Source organism: Phoenix dactylifera, chromosome 4, assembly GCF_009389715.1.
Source record: "Phoenix dactylifera cultivar Barhee BC4 chromosome 4, palm_55x_up_171113_PBpolish2nd_filt_p, whole genome shotgun sequence".
In the NCBI taxonomy this organism is placed as follows: domain Eukaryota; kingdom Viridiplantae; phylum Streptophyta; class Magnoliopsida; order Arecales; family Arecaceae; genus Phoenix; species Phoenix dactylifera.
The window spans coordinates 667,663-688,975 of record NC_052395.1 but is presented as its reverse complement, the minus strand read 5'-3'; the positions used below and the strand labels follow the sequence as shown (position 1 = coordinate 688,975).

At 37.9% G+C, this 21,313-nt stretch overlaps 1 protein-coding gene and 1 pseudogene across 2 annotated transcripts; one reads left to right on the top strand and one right to left on the bottom strand.

Annotated features, from left to right (window-relative positions):
- The first annotated feature begins 873 nt into the window (after positions 1–873).
- Positions 874–8,642, top strand: LOC103712836 (nucleosome assembly protein 1;2-like). Of its 2 annotated transcripts, none has more exons than XM_008799480.3 (11): positions 874–1,088; positions 1,178–1,221; positions 1,316–1,411; positions 6,452–6,544; positions 6,797–6,887; positions 6,969–7,030; positions 7,128–7,312; positions 7,396–7,573; positions 7,682–7,725; positions 7,961–8,171; positions 8,373–8,642. In XM_008799480.3, exons 1-11 carry the CDS (start codon positions 1,028–1,030, stop codon positions 8,436–8,438), a joined length of 1,131 nt encoding a protein of 376 aa, XP_008797702.2. In that variant the 5' UTR covers positions 874–1,027; the 3' UTR covers positions 8,439–8,642. The 2 variants fall into 2 exon arrangements, with proteins under 2 accessions (XP_008797702.2, XP_038981173.1); XM_039125245.1 differs by having other exon boundaries at positions 895–1,088; positions 1,328–1,411.
- LOC103712866 lies at positions 8,555–20,538 on the bottom strand (annotated as a pseudogene).
- Positions 20,539–21,313: the final 775 nt, after the last annotated feature.

The window sequence follows — 21,313 nt, the reverse complement described above, 5'->3', positions numbered from 1 at the left end:
CTTAAATTTTTCTGAAGAGACGTGCAAGAGAAGGAGATCTAACAAGGTTTAGAGCTTCAATTGGGTTGGGTCCAGATCTAACAAAAGTCTGTCGAGAGCAAAGCAATGCCAAATCTGAACCGGACAGTTTGCTTCCTACCATCGTACTCCTTCATTAATCATTATGCATGCTAATTTCTAGATCCAGACCCAGTAAGCATATCTCTGATTCTTTAATGCAAACTACTCTGAGCTATCTCCTACATTCCAGAGCCTTCAGTAATTAATAGAGGCAGGAGAGACCTAATTTCGATGTAATTGAAACTTTATTTCATCGTAGGTACAACCATAAGAATCAGCATGTAAAATATTTACGATAATTTTTTTAAGCATCATGCCCTCTATTTAGCAACTAGATATTTAGGATTCTCATCTCAAGTATTAAGACCTAAATAATTATGGTATGCGCATATATCCTTTCCTTTTTATAAAAAATTACTAATTAAAAATGATAATATTGTCGAAATAAATGTCGGAGCTATCAATACTACGGTACTTCCTCTAATATATATGACAACTATGGATCATTTAATATTTCTTCTCATATAATCACCACTATTTATGCTTTCTATCATATGAAATATATCTGTAGTAACTTATGGAGACAAATATACATGCACGAATACTGCTCGGCGTAGTCCTTATTTTGACCAGATTTCCGTATTCCATTTGGATGGTATGCCATACATGGCCAGGGAGATGATTCATGAAGAATTTTATTATACCGTACATGGTATTCCTCGACATCATCCCGCCTAGTCTTGGTGCGCGCATAACGCACATCTATGTCGCATAAGATATCCGAATCAGCTTCCTTTAATGGACCAGAGATAGAGAGATCCATCCATCGGCCACTCCAACCCGCGTATTCCGTTCCGCCTATAAAATCCTACGCCTACTTCTCCTGCAAAGCCCTCGCTCGCTGGCTAGGGTTTCTCACCAGCGTAGATTGGGCAGAGGCGAGGGCGGAGGCGCGACTTCGGCCGCCATGAGCGACAAGAAGGACGTCCCCGATCTCTCTGATCTCACTTCCGCCCTCCCCTCCGCTGGTATCCGCCTTCCTCTCTTACTCTCTTCTTTCTATCTCTTCTTCGCTTTTTCTCGCTGCCTGATGTCTTTAAGTGTTCGAACTTCGCAGCTCTGAGCGCGGAGGATAGAGCGGGCCTTGTTAGCGCTCTCAAGGTGCCGTCTCTGGTTTTCTCTTAGTTTTGTTTCTCGTGATTCTGATTGTTTTGCGGCATGATAATATTGATATTGATGGGTTATTGGGTTGTAGAACAAGCTTCAGAGCCTGGCGGGGCAGCATTCGGATGTGCTGGAGACGCTGACACCCAAGGTCCGGAAGCGCGTCGAGTTCCTGAGAGAGCTCCAGGTTTGCCGCTCTTTCTTAGCTCCGTTTTGATCCCTTATATGTGGATGCCCTTTTTTTAGGGTTTCGTCTTTCTGATCAAGAAAGCTATACGTTATTTTATTTTATTTTATTTGCAATTCTTGCTAGGGTTCGTGGTTCCTACCTTTCTTCGTTTGCTATTTTCTAGGAAATGCTCGTGTTAGGATCTAGGTTTCTTGATCTTCTTTAGCTATTAGGGTTGAATCAGTATGCTAGCTTTTCGTGAATTCCCAATTCGTTTAACAGCACTTGTGATCTCTGAATTGTGCTACTGAATTCAAACACTTGTTTTTTTTCCCATTTCTTTTTCTTGTTGGCCGTCTGCTTAATTGCTGTGTTGGGGCTATAGTTGTATCACTCCTGAAGGATAAGTTATTTACACCAAGTGTACTTTGTGCAGAAGGCTAAAATTTCTAAATCTTATGCCTTCCACCTGCTAATCTCCCATTTCTTCTGTCGTTTTCTTATAACTGCAATAAACGTTTGTCCTAAATGATCCTTAAGGGCGAAGAGGCTGGATGTTGTCTATGCGATGCCATTCTTTTATAAATGACATGATCCATGATAGACTTGTTTGTTGTAGTCTATAAGTGGCCTGCCCGGCAGGTTTGCAATCCATCATGCCCTTGTTAGGGGTTGTGACAATCAAAATACTCGTCAGGACTTTGAGACTATGGTGTGGCTGCATAAAGTTTCTGAACTGTACTGTTATCCGAATCTTTCAATGTCACTAGTAAATTAAGATTTCTGCAAACATGGAACGAGCGTACAGCTCTTAACCTGTACTGTTTTCCATGCCTCTTAGCAGGTGTTTGGTATGGAGTGATCGTCCCAGGATCAAGGGTGATGTGGGTGGAGGTGATGAGAATATCGCGTTTAGTTGCACCATGGTGATTCTATGTGGCAGTGATCCTAAATTACCTCTACTCCTCAAATCACTGCCCAACCCGGTGATGGGATATCCATTCTTGAGGTCGGAAATCTAAGATCACCCCAGGACGATGATCCTGGGTTGAAAGTTAAAAGACAAAAATATCCCTTAATTTAGCAGAAAAATTAATATATCAATATACCATCAATATATTATGTCAATGTTATATATATATATATAATATTATGTTGATATTATATATTAGATTAATGATATATATTATATTATAATATATTACTAATCATATTATTATGGAAGGATAATTTTAAATTATAGTAGAAATATATTATTATATTTTATATTTATATAATGAAAATATTTAATATATTACTCCTATTTACCTTATTTTTCTAATCAAAATAATTATTAGTATTAAAAAATCTATTATAAGTATAAATAAAAATATTAATTCTATAATGAAAAATAACATATTTTTATAAGATTAATAAATTATAGGAGTAATAAATATATTTTTATAGAATATATTAATAATTAATATATTGATAAATATGTTAATATTTTATTATAATATATTTTATATGATTAATAAATATATGATAAGGGCTACTAAAAGTAGAATATGTGACAAAATTATGGAGCTATTATAGGAATTAACTTACATTTTTGATTCATGAGAATTAAAAGCACATAAAAAATTTATCTAAGATATATCAGAGGTATTTGTGGTATTTTATGGTCGGTGATCTTGGATTTTCGTACCATACCAAACAAGTTACTCATAGATACTCGGAGATTTTTAATCACTGGATCATGGCCTACCAAACACATTGATCTTAGATCATTGGGGATCAAATCACCCCAGCATTCGGATCACTGGGGATCTTAAATCACCGTGGTGATCCTGTTGGGGTTACCAAACGCCCCCTTAAGGTTGCTACTTGATGCTGAATTGAAACCTTCTTGGTCTTGTTGCTCGATTGGAAATGTTATTTACCACCTATATGCTTCTGTTTATCTGATGTACTTACCTCAGATTGCAAAATCATAGTGAAGTATTAGTTATGCTGCCTTAAAGTTCTTAAGCATATAGTTTATGCCATTTTATGCTTATTTTTCTAGTCTAGCTTTTCTTTGTTATGGGCCTGACACTCAGTTTAGATAAAAACTCTGTAAAATCAATAAGGAATATTTATTTCTACTTAGCAATGAAAATAGTGAATGTTTTCTTTCTTCTTCTTTTTTTTTTCTTTTTTTGCACCTTTAATATACTTGCAGTGCAGGAGACCAATGCAAAATAGATAATCCCAGGTTGCAGTATCAGTTATATGACTTGTCTGTTTCAAGTTGTTATCCATTTAAGACACAAGTTTTGGCACAGTGCCGATTTTTCATTCATTAGCTGTGGGAATAAGATAATCAAATTGGTCAGAGTGGAGTTTTAAATAGCAATAAATGATGAGCATTGTTTAATACGTCAGGTGGTTTTTGAAATCCTGGAGTCTTGTTTAGTCTTCTTGTGACCATGGACATAAATAAATCTTGAAACTTAATGTTATATATAGAAAGTGGATTGGCAAAATTAAAACGTTGGGAGTTATGGTGAAATTTTTAACAGGGATGCATATGAACATTTAGTGAAACATTCATATTGAATGGAAATTTGACAGAAAATTGTTAAATTTTGGGTTCAATGGCATGCAAAAAGCTGCCTTGCCTCTCTTGACCCTCAATATAATAAATTAGATCCTAAGATCCCCATATCACTAGGAAGCATTGGGTTAAAGGTAGGGATAGAGAACTTTACATTTGTAATGATGAATGCCACTTTATTTGGTTGTGCTAGGGCAATTATGTCCTTGTTGGTTACATGTAGAAATTCCAGGTCATAGGATGAGCTATGATATGTGGATAATGATTGCATTATATATAATTTGCATTCCAATTCTAAAGATTAAGGCAACATGAAACTACAAAAGACAAGCGCTATCTTTTTATATCAAGAGGTCATAACTTGTAAGGATTTCTGCAAGTATGCAATGAAGTTTGCTAGGATATGGATTTTGAGATGGTTGTATGGTAACCCTAGGTGCTTAGAGCCATGATTCACTGTACTGAAATGTACCATACCATACCATACAGGGGGAGGCATACTGAGTATCAGTTAGAGCTGATCACGGGCCTTCTGGCCCGTTCAGCCCGGCCCGAAATTTTTCGGGCTTGGGCATTAAAAAAAGGCCCATGGGTCGGGCCTGGGCAAGAAAAGCGGCCTGACAAAAAAAATCGGGCCGAGCTTGGTCGGGCCATTTTGGCCCATTTCCAGATTCCAAACAAAGAAAAAATCGGGCATGTCGGGTCGGGCCGGGCTATACGGGCCTAGAACCAAATTTATAAAGTCGGTTCGGGCCTGGACAAAAATTTAAGCCCGACAGTCGGGCCGGGCCGGGCCGGGCCTAGACATAGCCATCGGGCCTAATTTCTGCTGTAGAGCCCGGCCCGAGCCCGGCCCGGCCCGGGTTTTGATCAGCTCTAGTATCAGTACCATGAACTACCTGTACCGACAATGTGCTAGCATGACAATGGTGAGAGTTCTGAAATTGATACAGCGAACCATGGTTAGATCATAATTACTTGTTTGTTGGTTTGAATTCTGTTTCTTGTTTGTATAATTTTCTTCTTCTTAAAGAATCAGCTTTGCCTTTCTATCAGATGAGAAAATTTATTTTTTATTTATACAATTTGATGTCAAAATTGACATTAGATTTATAAAAATGTTTGATAAATTTGTTTGGGATCAAGAAATGTCAGATATTTCATGTTAGAAGAGAGGAGATTAGAAGATTAGGTATATTTAGGAACTAATTGGATTGACCTTCATTTAGGTTTCTACTTGGCTGATCCTTTTGTATTACACCAGATCGTATTACAAACTGTTCGATTTATACTAATTTGCAATTTTCTTATGAAATTGCAAACAAGGCAAATGTGAATTAGAAATGATTGGGAATGGCACCTATGAAGGATAATGGGAAGGTGGGGTGAATTTTGAATGAAGATTCTTAAGTACAAAGAGTTGAAAAGTGGAAGTGGGAGGCTAAAGATGAACGAAAGTTGTAAAAAATGACTTGAAAAACCATAGTCTGAAAGAGTTCATCGGAAAAGCTGCTCCTTTCTCTCTCTGTGCGTTTTACAGAACTCTTCACACTAGTATTGTGTCAAACTGCAAATACAACTCATGCATATGTATTTGTGCTGGAAACATGAGATCCATCTTATCAAGTCTCAAGAGGAAAATGGACTTCACTAAGTCATTTTAAGGAACATACCTTCCTTACCATCTTTCACATATGTGCATACCTTCATGTCTGGATCAGACACGGTATACTCCAACTTGGAGATCTATTACTCATTTCTCAGTTCAAGTAGCCTTCTAGAACTTACTTGGCCTGCTTCCAGCTCTGTTAGTCCTGGCTAATTTAACAGCCTGTTCACTTGTCCAAGGTGGCTGCAACTTGCAGGAGCATCTTTTCTTTTCTTTTCTTTTCTCAGAGGAATCACCATAGGTTCTCTCCTTTCTACAATAGCCTGAACTGATTTACAATACATGGAAAAATTGGTGAGAATTGCTTTGAGTAATTTATTCTTTGATTGGCAGGAGTGAACCTGCAATTAGTGCATCACCTACTTGTGCATCCTAATCTTTCCTTTAAATCTTTTCCCTGGGCTAGGCTAACTTACCCCTTTTTTTTTCCTCCTCAAATCTTTCTTTTAATCCAGGTGAAGGTTTTTGGACATTAATTCCTAAGATTACTATCAACTAATGGGTTTGAAACTGCCTCACCATGGCACTTTGTTTCCTGCCAAAATTGCCACTTGTCGTGTGTTTTGAGAATTTTCATGATTATTGCTTGCAATACTTCCCTTGTTTAAATTCAAAGAATACTTATTGTACTAAAGAATTTGGATGGGCATAGGAATACGTGACGACTGAAGCAATTCTAAAAACTTGCTAATTGAGGAAAAGGAGTCTATGACTCTTATTTTAAGTTTATAAATGCGGAATACGAAGCAAAGGAATTGAAGTTTATTTCAATTGTTTGCTGGAATTGTGCTAATGATTTCTTGTTATCCAGAGTCAACATGATGAGCTAGAGGCGAAATTCTTTGAGGAAAGAGCAGCACTTGAAGCCAAATATCAGAAGCTCTATGAACCATTATACACTAAGGTACCCTTTTGTTATCAGTCAGTCTAGTTTCTGGATTATTTATTTTTCTTCGTCTCCAAAAATCACATTGTGAAATACAAAACATCTAGGTGCATTTGAAATTTAAATACTAATATTTGAGGCTGTCTATCTCTGGACATGTGGTGCATTTGTTGAATGTAGTATCAAATGACATTATTGTTCTTGATATATATATATATATATATATATATATATATATATATATATATATATATATTGTATATTGTGCAGCGTAATGAGATCGTGAATGGTGTGGTTGAAGTTGAAGGTGTTACAAATGAAGCTGCAGAAGGAGCCTCTGCAGTGGATAAAGCCAGTGAAGGTTTTTATCAGAAGTTGCTTAAGTTGTTATTTAGTTCATATTTGCTGTTTTAGATTCTTATTTTTTGCTTTCTTGCCTCAGAAAAAGGTGTGCCTGATTTCTGGCTTACTGCAATGAAAACTAATGAAGTGCTGGCTGAGGAGGTAAGCTGGATTACAAGAGGCACATCTTGTTACTCTCATTTGGTGAAACAAATAATTTCTAGTGATGCAATTTTCTTTCTTTGTTTCTTGATTTCAGATCACAGAGCGTGATGAAGGAGCACTGAAGTACCTCAAAGAAATCAAATGGTGCAGAATTGATAATCCAAAGGGTTTCAAGCTCGAATTTTTCTTTGATACCAATCCTTATTTTAAGAACTCTGTCTTGACAAAAACCTACCACATGATCGATGAGGATGACCCAGTTCTAGAGAAAGCAATAGGGTAAACTTGTTTGCTATCTGCTAGATACCAGGCGACGTTTGGTTTTTAAAGTGCAAGAACTCATCCAACGGTTTTTGCTGTAGGACTGAAATTGAATGGTATCCAGGGAAGTGCTTGACTCGGAAGGTTTTGAAAAAGAAACCTAGAAAGGGATCAAAGAACACCAAGCCCATAACTAAAACAGAAGACTGCGATAGCTTTTTTAACTTTTTTACTCCACCTCAAATCCCCGATGATGATGATGAGATAGATGAAGATACTGTAAGTATTATTATTTTTTTATCTAGAGACGAAAACAAAGGAAAGGAAAAAAAATAAATAATTATACGGTTTACAAGTCAATTTTATTTTTCCCATTCTCCTGGACAGGCTGAACAGCTACAGAATCAAATGGAGCAGGATTATGATATTGGGTGAGTCATTGCTGTTGTTGTTGATACTATTTATTTATGAAGAAATGAGGAATGGATACTTTGAACTTGTTTATCACATTGAAAGACCATATATTGGTTAATTGTATTCAAAATAAGAGATTCAAGAGCTTGAATTTAGCTGATTCTTCTATATTTTTGAAGGTCTAAGTGACACATTTGTAACCATGTTGCATTTCCTTTAGTAAGATACTAAGCAGGCTGTTTTGATTCACAGATCTACTATAAAGGACAAAATTATTCCACATGCAGTTTCATGGTTTACGGGAGAGGCTGTTCAGGCGGATGATTTTGAAGGCATAGAAGAGGAGGATGATGAGGAAGAAGATGGAGAGGATGATGAAGATGAAGAGGATGATGAAGATGAAGAGGATGAGGATGAGGATGAAGATGAGGATAGGGAAGAGGAAGACAAGGTCAGAAAAAAGGTATGAAGAACTCTCAAATTGTCTTTTTCCTTGATAATAATTGTAGTTAGTAGTTTTACCATCTTCATTTTGAAATGTCCCAACAAATCAACAACTGGACTGGATGTGCCAAATGAAGTTTTTGTTTATTCGGGTTATTTAGCATGTGTTTTAAATATGCTTTCATCTCCGATTTGTTTTGCTTATTCTCTGGAACTGCAGAGGAGTGGGGCTCTTGCTGGGGGAGGTCAGCAGGTGGAACGTCCAGCCGAGTGCAAGCAGCAGTAGTATGTTTTAAAAATGAAGGGACTGTAATGTGAGACTTTGTTTGAGTGTTAGTGTTTGAGGATCTGTTTGAGATTGTGACCAAGCAGAGCTCTTCTGTTCTGATTCCCTATTGTCGCTTTATTGGAAATCTAGAGGAATTGGAATAGGGCCTAGAAATTTAATGTCTATCGTATATCTATATCATATCATTGGTTCTTTTCATTATATCATCTTGCTTTCTGGGTTCTAAAAATGGGCCTGAGTGTGTAAGTTCGTTAGACTGCTGAACGCCCTTCTGGCTGGGAAAGATCAGTGCCACCTCTGCAACGTTCGGTGCGTGAATTTTTGCATTTTGTTCTCATCATAATTAATGATTCTGGATTTAAAAAATTTCGGGTCGTCGCTTCTGGTCGAACGTGGTTTGTTATGGTTCACAGATGTGATTTTGCTTTTGTCTTGCAAGACGGATGGTATATACCGACATTCGACGACTTCAGCCATTGTGGTTGTACAGAGCTAGCCATGATACCCACCGGAGATCGGGGGTTTCTGGCCAGCAATTTGCTTGAAGAGTTGGGAAGGTTACCCACGGTGCTAAAACTATCCAGTGTCTTGGGACTGCGGTGCCGATGAGGGCACAAAAAGTAGTCGCGGGATGATAAAACTAGAAACATATCTGTATTGGCACGAAATTGTTTTTTTTTTTTAATAAAAAAAATTAACTCCATTTTGAAGATATAATTGTGACAATGTTTCTGTCATCGGTAAAATTGAGTTTGTAATGTTATATTACTTGGTGCTTCGAATAATCCGAACATCCTTGGAATTCTGCTATTCTAAGCAAGCTTTTAGTTTTCAGATACTGCACTGCTGTCGGCAAGCCTCCCCATCCATAAATCCAAAATCATACCCAATGCGAACGGCATCTCCTGTCATCTCAAGTTGATGCGGACGCTGATAAAGCCTGCACCTTATAATTCCTGCTTGGTGGTAATTTCCATCTCACTGAAAAATTTTCTTGCTTTTCTTGGTTCTCCTTTGAAACGAGGGATTATACTTTTTTTTGAAAGTACAAAAGCTTTGTCCTTCTAAGTTGCAGCAGCATGGGAACAGCAGACACACAAAATACACATCAACTCAGCATGTTGCAACATGATCTACCCTTGGCCTGCATCTAGGATACCATTGGCCCGCTCTTCTCTTGCAGTCCGGCTCCTGTCAACTGGGAAATGTAGTTAAAAGAACATTATTTTAAATCACAAGCCAGCCCAGCTCATTAACTTGTTCACCTCATCACATAAAGCCAGTACAGCAGCTGCTCCAGTGCTGCGGTACATGCTAGAGACCGCTCGACGGTAACAGGAAGCTAAGCCCTCCGTCCTATAAATGTTCCCCCAACAATCCAGAGTACGTCCGTTGCTCCATCATTCTGCTCCGTACGGTATCTAGTGGATAGGAGGACCCAAGCCCGCCCTAGCATGGTCGTGACTGCTTGGGTTCTCTCACCCAACGAAAGAGGAGTCCTCCAAAGTAGAGGGGCCCCGGCCCCGGCCCCGGCCCCGGCCCCGGTGAACAATCATCCAATGGAGCGAGGCAGCAGGTAGGCCCTGGTAGATGCCGCTGACGCCGTCTTTCTTGTGGAGGAAGAGGGAGATGCCCTTGCATTGGCGGGCAACGCAGGGTATGGGCTATGTAGATGATGGCCGAGGTTGTGCAGCCAGCTGCAGCCCCCGCCATGAACTTGGCACCTGCGACTGATGTCCAACGACCATCTACTGATGCTTCTCCACCTTTCAACATTTTCCTGTACAGATCCTGAAAAGAGTGATAACAAATTGCATTGGAAAAACGAGCAGAACCGAAGTACGGCATATAGCTTGTTGACACAACAACCCACACAATACATGCCAGACAGACATCAACCCAATAATATACAAGTACACAACCAACCAAAAACAATTGGTTCCCAATGCAAATGCAATGCAGTTAGAGGGCAATTATGGGCGGCAGTGCGTTGTTTTTTGTTAGACAGGTATAACTGGTGCAAAGTGGTACACTAGTCCATAAGCTAAGCTGGCAATAGCGAAAGTTGCCAATAGCGGCAAGGATCAACAACATTTGCAATTCTGCATCATATATTTACATTATCATAGACGAGCTCAGGATATACAAATGATGATCAGAAATGGTCTGCCATGCTCAGATACTAACACTAACACTAATAATAACAATAACAATAACAAGAAATAATAATGAAATTTGCACCACTAGTCATGACTTGAGCATCTTACAACGCATGGACCAGAATTTCATCACAAAACAATTCACGTATCCTGTTAATGAAACTATCCATATCTTTATTGACATTCCAATTTAAGGCAATTATCATGACATTAAAATTTTAAACATTATTAAGCAGCTTGACAGGACTGGAATTAGGCATTAGCATCAAGTAAACATGAACTTACATTGTAAGATTTTTTTTTTTTTTTTTTCGAAAAAATCATCAAGAAAGAGAGGAAATAACATAAATAACAACATTAGCAGAATGCCTTGATGAAACCTAGTTACTGGTGCAAAAGAAGCTACATTATCATTTGTGAAAATATTCTAACAAGACATGATATTCTAGAGAAACGGCAGAAGTGAGTGGTGGACCACCAAGGAATTTAGAATGACATCAGAATAGTTGGAGGCAGTTTATCATAAATAATTCAAACTTGTCATACAGGAGGAGGATAAACCATGATCACAATTTTATCATGGATCATTTTGGCCCTGATAAAGTTTTGATTAGCACTCCTTCGAGTCAAGACTACTACAAGATTTCCTACATTATCTATGGTCACAATGAACTTGGCTTTTCTACATTCTCCCATATCCTAGTCCAACTTTGTGAATAGTTGATTGACTTAGATATGACGGCTTTCCTCTCGCCTACTCACTGGTGGATTTTTTTTTTTCAGTGTGCATTTTGAAGCTTTAGATCACAATACTAGATGATAAGAAACAGACCTCAAAAATGTTATTCCCTCAACTAGTACATGAAAGAGATTTGCAAAGAATAATTTGATAGCATTGAATGTGCAGTCAATCTATCCTTCCAATTGCACATAATTAACAGCAGGAAGTACAAGCATTCTGTTTATATAGATAAAAGGCAACATAAAGAAATCGCATAAACTTGCTGCAGAACAGTACATTGTTCTTTCTCCATACATTCTGTTCATATAGATTAATTTTTTTTTGTCAAATATATGACAATTTGGATGAAGCTTTCTCAGTTGTTGAGGCCTCCAAATTATCTGGTTATAGAGGATGCGACCAACCAATTTCTCTTTATTATCTTTTAACTTTCATAGAACATCCATTTACGCATTCAAAAATCCTTAAAATAATGAGTTAATTTGCATGCTCAAGTTCGCTAACCTTATCCTTTTAACTCCGTCCAAGGCTATCACAGGCTAATTACAAAAATGTTTGCATGCAACCCACTGTGTCCTGCTGGGCTATGAGACAACTCAAGTGTCACAAACTTGCCAACTCAGATGATGTCTATTTCTATAAAGCCCTAACCAAGTAATGACCTCAAAAAATTAAAAATAATATACACAAACCATGTCCAAAATACCATGATGTATTGTTATGCTCAAGACTTTTAACTTTGAACTACAAGTTATCACACCAGCAAGGTTCAAAGTAATAGTATCCATACCCATATCAGTACCTTACTGATATGGTACAATATTGTATTGACACACAAAATACCTATCGGTCCCAAGGCAGCAAGATATACCATTTGTCGGTATGGTATCAATATGGGGGACAATACTGGTATGGCATGATCCAGTATGGCCAGCATGCACAGGAAATGAAATCCTCGCTAGCCAGTCTATAATATAACCACTTCTACAAGTTCTTGCTCCATCTTAAGGCCCGACAAAAAACACATCCCAATAAGAACTATGACTGCCTTGGCCCAAAATAACAGCACATTTGGATTTTTCACTAGATTCCTCAGATAAAAATTACCATACATGGAAACCATTTCCCTTTTTCAACACTATTAACCTTCTCCTGTAAAAACTTCTATTCACCAGATTTCTTCTAATCAGAGAACTCCTCCTAAGAACTATCACGCCTCATATCCGGGACATGATATGACCATGCTATTGAGGGGTACAACCCACGATAACACGGAGCCGAATATTTCATTTAACTTTCAAATTCATCTCAAACAAAATATAATAAGTAAAAGTTCAGTTTCATTATCCATTAAATGCACCCAATACTGGTTCAAAGTGTCTAAATCCAAACATAAATACCAAACCCATAATTCTCAATATTTAGAAAATTATTAACTACAAATTCATAGTCAATTTAAAATACTAAAATTCTTCTACAAAATTGTCAAGCTTGCTAGCGTGAACTCCAAGCCTGAGCCATCCTTCGTTCCTATCGACCCTATTCGTTTGGAGAGAGAAAATAAAAATAGAGATATAGAAGTGACATAGCTTAGTAAGTAAATCTTACTTTACCTTACTGGATCATGCATAAGTTCTTATATGATTCAATGCATTATTTGGAAAGTAAATTTATATTGTAAAATAAACATTTCATAAATATAATAACAAACTCTGTCATAGCAAACCAATAATGTATGCACATATCATGTAAGTTTGTAAAGCTAAAAGTGCAATTTAAAATATCCATATTCATCAAATATTTACCATTTATCCATACTTTCAATTAAAATAGTGCTCACAGATTTGCGCTATGGTCACTACAACCCGTGATAGGGCTATCTTTGTAATCGACAAGATATCATAGTTCGTATTTGTTACCAACTTTAACCTGTTAGCAGAAGGCTATTTTCATTGGATGTTAGCTCGGGGGTGTCGATTGGCCCCCATTTCTAGGGACGGTCATAAAAATTTGAAAACCTTTAAAAAACTTATATCTTTTTTTTTTAAAACATACACATACATAGATGAAAAATACTAAATGGTACGATCACATTCATATTTCATAACAAAGCTATTTTCATCTAAATATTCATGAAACTATTTTTCATAATCAAGCATGATTTTTATAACACATACACTGATCCGTAATTTTAAGAAAAACATAACTTCTTTATTGGAAATATCATATGCATGAAAAACATAATAATTTGAAAAATAAGGAGTGCAAGATCTACTTACTTCTTTTGCCTTAGACCATCAAATTTCAGTTAACCCTATTTAAAATATTAAAAGCAAAATTAATTTTTATTTGATGATTTTAATAAAATTAAAATAATAAGAAAAGGAGATGGTCGGTCGGGTGATAGTGTTCGGCGGCTCTGGGCAAGTCAGGTCTACGCAACTCGACCAATGAATCATGAGGTATGGCTCGATCAGGCCCAAAATTGTTCGACAAGATTCATCATCGATGGATTACAGAGATACTTAACAAGATTAGGGTGATCGGTCTAGTAGGCAACCCGGGCAGCAGAGCACTTTAAGGCCTCTTTTTAGGGATCAACTCGGATTCATAGATTAGCCTCCTTTTAGGAATCAACTCGGATTCATAGATTAGGTCGATGGGACTCTATACTGAGATCCATAGGACCATTTAGAGAGACAAATAAAGAGAAGAGAGAGAAAGAGGGAGAAGAGAGAGAAGATAGAGAGAGAACAAACAAGAGAGAGAGAGATAGGTTCTCTTCTTCTCTTCTTTTCTAACTTTTTTTTCCTCTTTTCTATCGCTCTCCTGTCTTTTCTTTGCGGAACAGGGGAGGGGGTGTGAGCCTGCCGCACCGAGAAACAAATGAGGGGAGGAAGGGCCTCCAGCCCGACGGTAGCTGCGACCGAGGACAGTAGCACGACAGCGAGAGAATGGCCACCGACGGTGACCAACACAAGAGAGAGAAACATAGGAATTTTCCCATGTTCTTTCTCCGAATTTTGGCCATTGCCGGGTCGATCGAAAAAATGAAGAACAAGGAAGGAGACGGGGACCTTACTTTGGCTCTAAGGAGGCGTCGGCGACCTCGATTTCTAGCGAGCACAAAGACGGGCAGCCGCGAACTTCAATGGAAAAAAGAAAGAGAAGGGAGCTTGATGATAGTCAATGGAGGAGGAGAGGTGGGGAGGTGCTTATATAAAGGAGACCTAGGGCTCCGGTGGCCTTAGGTCTCCGACTCCTAGTCGGAGTCATCGGGGAGAAGGAAAGAAGAAAGACTTCTGATAAGAGTCTTCCATCTGTCATGTGCGAAGCATGCACGAGCCTAGCATGGGCCAAGCCCGGTCGGGCCGGTCAAGTGGACCGGGTCCGGGCAGGCCTTCACAAGAACTGAATAACCAGTTCACATAGCTTAACTCCAAGTGGATCCGACAAATTATCATTGACAAATGGTTTCAGGATGGGTAGATAATGATTTTACATTAAGCATGTCCAAATTGTTAGGACATATTGAGCAATTTGACTCAGTGTTCCTCAATCAAACCTTTGCAAACATCGTTTCTTATAAACTATTCCGCTCATCATATAAATTCTAGGTTTTTGCACGTAGTCCAATATTAAGTTAATCTGCATTTGTAGATCAAACATATGAAACTAAGAACCAGGTTAATCTGGATTTGCAGCCAAAGCATATTAACCTTGACCCCTTTTTTCTTCAGTCAAAATTAAAGCCCTAACAAATCAAATAAAATGTCATCACAACATGGAAAATTGAGGGCCAAGCAATCTGGAAAACATATCTATTGTCCTGATCCACACATCCCTGCTTTCATTGGCGAGGGTCCTTTGCTAAATCTAACATTAGCGAGGGTCCTTTGCTAAATCTTATTATGCTTCATGCTTGCATAAGTCATACTTGTATGCACAAAGATAGCTTTGCTCATACAGATTAGCATGAAACACATGTTCCCTTCTCCTGTTATTTAAGGAGTAGCACTACCTGTGTTAAATAATAAAATGGATAATATTTGAATAAACCATGCCATGCCACCTAATTTAAATCCAACCTTCTTGCAGGATTAAGGCCGTTTTACTATGCTACCTAACAATTCTTTATGGTAAGACCAAAGTGCATACTTCCACCCACATAAGCGGTACAGGCCAGTATATTATTTAGTTTTTTCATGACATTAGGCAAGATAAATGGCATGTTATCAAACTAAGATTTCCTGCATAACTCAAAAATCAAAATATACACAGTGAGCATATTCAAATAAGGGATCTTTAACAATCTTTGGGTCATTTCCACTTCCTTTTGTCATCTCCTCAATCCATATAACCCGATATTCAACAACAATTTGTTCTGTTCATGTATCTAAAGTAACAGCAACTGCTTTATTGACACATTAAATGCCAGCTAAAGTATGCATCCCAAAACATCCAAATTTGTATGATTTAATAAATATTCTCTCATCCAATTGGTAAAGGTGGCATGAAAGACACCCCAGATAGCACGACATTAAACAATCACCAAATTTAGAAGGTTATGTGTTGTGATGTCTTTTTCATCTTGATAGGTGATACGGGTAATAAACGTATAGATTGAAAGAAGAGACACAAAAAGTGAGACATCTTAAGCATCAAAGATTCACTACGCAATCCCTTAAGTTTCTCAATAAAACAATACATGCAAGCCCTTATATTTTGGTTCCCAACACTGTTACAAGTAGCTGCAAATACAGAATGCCACAAGTTAAATGTTTGAAAATCCTGAAAATTTAATTTTCTACAAAAAAATCAATCAAATCTTTAAAAGCAGTAGTCAGTTGGAAAAACACTAGAAATTTTAGCACTAATTATTTATCCTAATATAATGGGAAAAAATGGAAGGGAAAAATAGAGAGAAAGCCTCAGATGCAACCCCATTTAATCCAAAAAAACCAGGCCTGGCCGACCTGTAGATAGAGGTGAATCAACTAGCCTGCATGAAATAAACTCCATTCTAAAGAGCATCTATGGAGTCATATATGCAGCCAGTAGGTGTGTGTAGTCCCTTAGCCACCAAGCATAGGGCCCAACCAGCTCTTACATGCAGATGGGGTGGTCAGTGGGTGCTCTGTTGACCCATATAAACCTGAGTGCCCATATACGCAGCCTAAAGTGACGGGCAAAGTGGGTTGGGTGCAGGCCAGATAATGTCCATGTTGAATACAAGGTTTACAATCTCTCACTAAGGGTAATAAATTGTAAAGCATACTCTATATCAGAGGATGAAAGAGCTGATGGTGGTGAGCAATCTTTGATGGTAAATAATGAATGGCAAGAGCTGATGGACAAAGGAGGAGCAACAAACTCTAGTCCTTTTTTTCCTCCTCTCCTCCCCTCTACAATGTTCACTTCCAACAGGTAGACTCCTTGTTCCATTTAGATGATTCCATTGCATATCACAAACCCCGAGCAAAAGTATCATGCCCCGAGCCCGAAACGCGGCAGACGCCACACGCCCGCACGACGGACCATACAGGCAAGAAGGCTGCGGATCATATCAAAGCAATGACAAATTTCTGAAATTTATTTTTGTTTAATCAATAATTTACTCAAAGAAATCTTTCAAAGTTTCAAAATACTATCTTATATTATGAACTAAAGAGATCCAAAATTTTAATTTCTATGTAAAGCCCAAAAAGGAACCTTTGATTCTCGTCCCTTATTTTACCTCGAGCACGTCCATCTAGATTAACCCTCGAGTCAATTGATACATTCAAAACCCTCATATAGGTTAATTACTATAATTCGAAATGAATTGAATTTTAATTCTCTCATTAGTTCAATTAGATGATTCCAAGTCAAACTCCTTCAGGTAAAAACAACTACAAGAATTTTCTTAATGCTCCACCAAATTAAAAGGCTTTAATTCACACAAATGAGTAAAACCTCAAATACCTTCCATCATAACCATGTAAGTCTCTAAAATTCAAATTCTTCATGCAAATCTAGATTTCATCAACAACCTCAATAATATTGACAAAAGACCCTAGATCAAACTTTGAATTGAAGTTTCATATACATCCTATAGTCTCCGATAGACATCAATAAGATCTATTTTTTGGATCCAAAGACGATAATTAAAATTATTAATAATTCCACCAAGATGAATACTTTACAATCTCCAATAGAATCAATTCTTCAAGATTGACATATTCTTGAATTCTTTCAAAAGCATAAGCTAGAAATATATGAGAAAGAGATCTATACTAAAACATTCCAAATCCAAGATCTGCTAATGCAAGAACCATTAATCCAAGACTTGAGATGCCAAATTTCACCTTTTTTTTTTAAATAGTAGATAGGACCTACTAATAACACAATGATATCCATATCAGTCAAAATCAAAAACACTATTCTTTTCTCTGACAACAAAATTCTCTTTAACAAGAAAAACCATCAAAAAATATTTCCAAATCATAGAGTTAATTGTCGACTAGCTTAAAATAATTTAAACCTCCATTATTTACTAAATGACTTACAATCAAAATACCAATTTGTATAGTAAACTGAAAAGATCTAAAATTTCAAATTCTATGTAAGGCCAAAGAAAATTCTAGAATCTCATCCCAAATATATTTTCCTTCTTCATAAGAGTTTCATGTATGATCTATATGCATATATCAATCCCTGAAGAATATTTCAATGTATATCATCAAATATTTTTAGCCCAAACCTTAAACAACATTTTATATGAGAACCTTAACTTGCCACCGAATTAATTAACTTCAAGCTAGAAGGAACATCACAGTACCCCATATCAAGTTGAACTTCCAAACTAATAATTTACAATGCACGATAATATTCCATGGTTAATACTCCTTCACTTAATTTAGTCAAAATCCAATTAATTTTAGTCAAAATCTAATTTAATCATAACCCGAAATACAATTGGTCCATCGAGAAACTCCCAAAATAGTTTATTTATACATTGGCCATGAGCACAGTTAGCTAATATTCTGATTTTAATAAGCATCTCAAAAAAATTCAGATACAATAATGCAAACTTATCAATAACAAAATCAAATAAAGACCTTCATCTCATTGCCTAACGTCTACCCAATCTCAAACTTTCTTATGAATCCTAAGGATCCTAAAACCAAGGCTCCATACGACTATTTAAGTAAGAATCCCTAGTAATCTTAAACCTAAGCTCTGATACCACTGGTAACAACCCATGACCTCACGCAAAATGGTTAGTCGGAAGATATTATTTGGATACTTAATACAGGATCAAGGAACCCAAATAATACCTTCTGGCTAGCCATTTTGGGTGAGGTTCTAGGTTGTTACAAAAGGTTTCAATCTTTATCTGCAGTATTGTTTACAACATCAATAATGAGTAGGAATTTAGACAACTTACCAAGAAGACCAGCGTTAGCCTTGTTACTATTACACCCTTATTCATTAGTAGTTGTTTATTAATTCGATGTGAAAGTTGTCTTTGTCTTTCCACCCAGTTCACTTGAAGTAGGAAAGGACACAACTTCACTAGCATTTCAATTTTTGTATGTTTGACATCTTTGTCATGTCATATATTGCCTCAATGAACTCTGGTGCACGGTTTGGAAGTTTGATGAAGCTGATCTAGCACCCAAGTCCATATGCCATGAATAAGACCATGCTTGGTTTGTCCACAGAAGTATTGTTCCATGTTTAACATATCGAAAGGCTCCTATTCCATTTGTGACAGGTTTTGGGAAATTTTTAGAAGAGGCAAAAAAAATTGGTAAAACCAATCATTTAGCAAATCAACCTTTTGTCAACGAATATCCATCAATAAGGAGTCCTGTCATCTTCCTCTTGAAGATGTCAATTTAATTTGAAAGTTATTACCTACTATCAAAGGACATTTTCATTTAACTCTGCATGCCCTAATTTGAGTCAAAGCCATCTCCAAGATTTGCATAATTACAGCAAACACACAATCATCTCTGAGTGTTTTCACTCTTTCTTCACGTAATTTTTTGTGCTACTAGTAAAATTTCTTTTAAGACTGCAAAGAAATCAGTCGGTCATTCTCTGTTCTTGTTTTAAAAACTATAAATAGGCAATTCACTCCCCAAACAATATGGGGTTTTGGGTTTCCCATCAAATAACTCAGTAACAACAAAATAAAACTTTAGATAACAGTTGCAGATTGAGATGGAGATACACAATTCTACATGTGATGAATAGCTTCCTATAGAATCATTCCATTATAAACAACTCTCTTGAGTTGATTTCCATGTGGAAACAATCTTATTCATAAAACCAAGTGCCGCCAACTTTGGGACCATCATTAATGGCTTTTCCCCACAAAGACTTCTAAAATACCACCTGAGATTGCCCCCCTACATAAATAGATTCTCAAGGAACATTCAAAGAAGCTTCCAAACATGTAATTCCTAACCAAAATCCAGTTCGCTTGATAGAGAGACTAGGAGAAAATAGAAACAAATGCAAAGAAATGTCCAAGAACCTAATCTAGGATTCAAGAACTCATCCACAAACATATTTTGCTCAAAAAGATTTAAATCCCACAAATATCAAGAATTCAAGAAACTTCTAAACATGTAATCCCTGATGACGTACAGGAAAATTAACATTAACTCCAAGAAACTTCTCCAAGCACCGAATCCAGCGAATCAAGAACTCGTCCGCAAACGAACAACACCCCAGAGGAAACCCCAAACACATCAAGAATTCAAGATCCCAGACATATGAAGAAATTTAGACACTAATCCAAAGAATCGCACACAAGAAACAGCAATAGAGGGAGAGAGAGGAGCCATACCATGAGGGAGAAGTTGAGGGCGACGGAGGGGTAGTAGCGGAGGACGCTGGTGCCATTGCCGCGCCAGAGGGAGAGGAAGCCCTCCTCCCGGACGGTCCGGGAGACGCAGTCGACCATCCCCTGGAAGCGCTGCCGCCACGGGTGACCGGGCAGGGCGGCGTTGCTCTCCTGCGTCTGGCGCAGCAGCTTCGCCCACTCGATCGGCGCCATCACCGTGTGCACCACCCCTCCCATCACCGCCCCCGCCACCAGATCCCTCTCGGAATGCTCCACCCACCCCCTCCTTCCTCCACCACCGTCGCCCCCTCTCCGGCAAGGGTCTTGACCGCCGTCGCCGCCGCCCTCATCTTCCTCTCAGCCGCCTTCTCCATCCCCTCTGCTGCCTTTCTCTCTCTCGCGCGCGCGTCGGCGTTAATCGCCCGCGCCCTCCACACTCCAAGACATTTCAGCGACGAGCTTCCTCTGAGACTGCGATCTCCCTCGCCTCCCCGGGATATATACAGTGGCATGGACACGTGTGAAGGTGACGAGGGAAAGCCCGTTATTACCGACCTGCCCCATCCTAATAATGGCACGGCCCTCATTAGCGTTCTGAGAATTTAAGAGCGGCAATGCTCAACTGTTGTTTAACTTACTTCAACTCGGCGTGCATTGAATATAATTATTTATTTAATAAAACAATTAAATTTAATTTTCAATTTTCAATTTATTTAATAAATAAATTGAATTTAGATCGATAAAGAATTGTCACCTCCAAAATTTAGACCTTCGTCGATTTTGGTTCCTGGCCTGTTCTTAGAACCAACCAATCGCCCCGTTAAACCAGTCGAGGGATCAGAGGTATCAATTGTAAACGAGTCAAGAAGCACAAAAGGTGAAAAGAGAGCAAGAGTTTTTAGATTGGGAATCTGCCCATTTCCTGCGTTCAAGAGGAATAATTGTGTCCTGCGGCCGTTCGGGCGAAAATAGATCGGCTATCTTGAAGCGGACAGCAAGCATCATGTGACGCATAGATTTACAGAGAAGCCTTTGCTGACATCTCCACATTATTGTTGATTTGAGTACACGAGACAAATTGTACCAAGAATATGACGATGATAAAGGAGAAGAGGATGGAATGATATTCGAC

Coding starts and splice junctions, on each gene's coding strand:
- LOC103712836 (XM_008799480.3), top strand. CDS start 1,028: ATGAGCGACAAGAAGGACGTCCCCGATCTCTCTGATCTCACTTCCGCC. Junction 1,089..1,177: donor TTCCGCCCTCCCCTCCGCTG/GTATCCGCCTTC, acceptor CGAACTTCGCAG/CTCTGAGCGCGGAGGATAGA. Junction 7,574..7,681: donor ATGAGATAGATGAAGATACT/GTAAGTATTATT, acceptor TCTCCTGGACAG/GCTGAACAGCTACAGAATCA.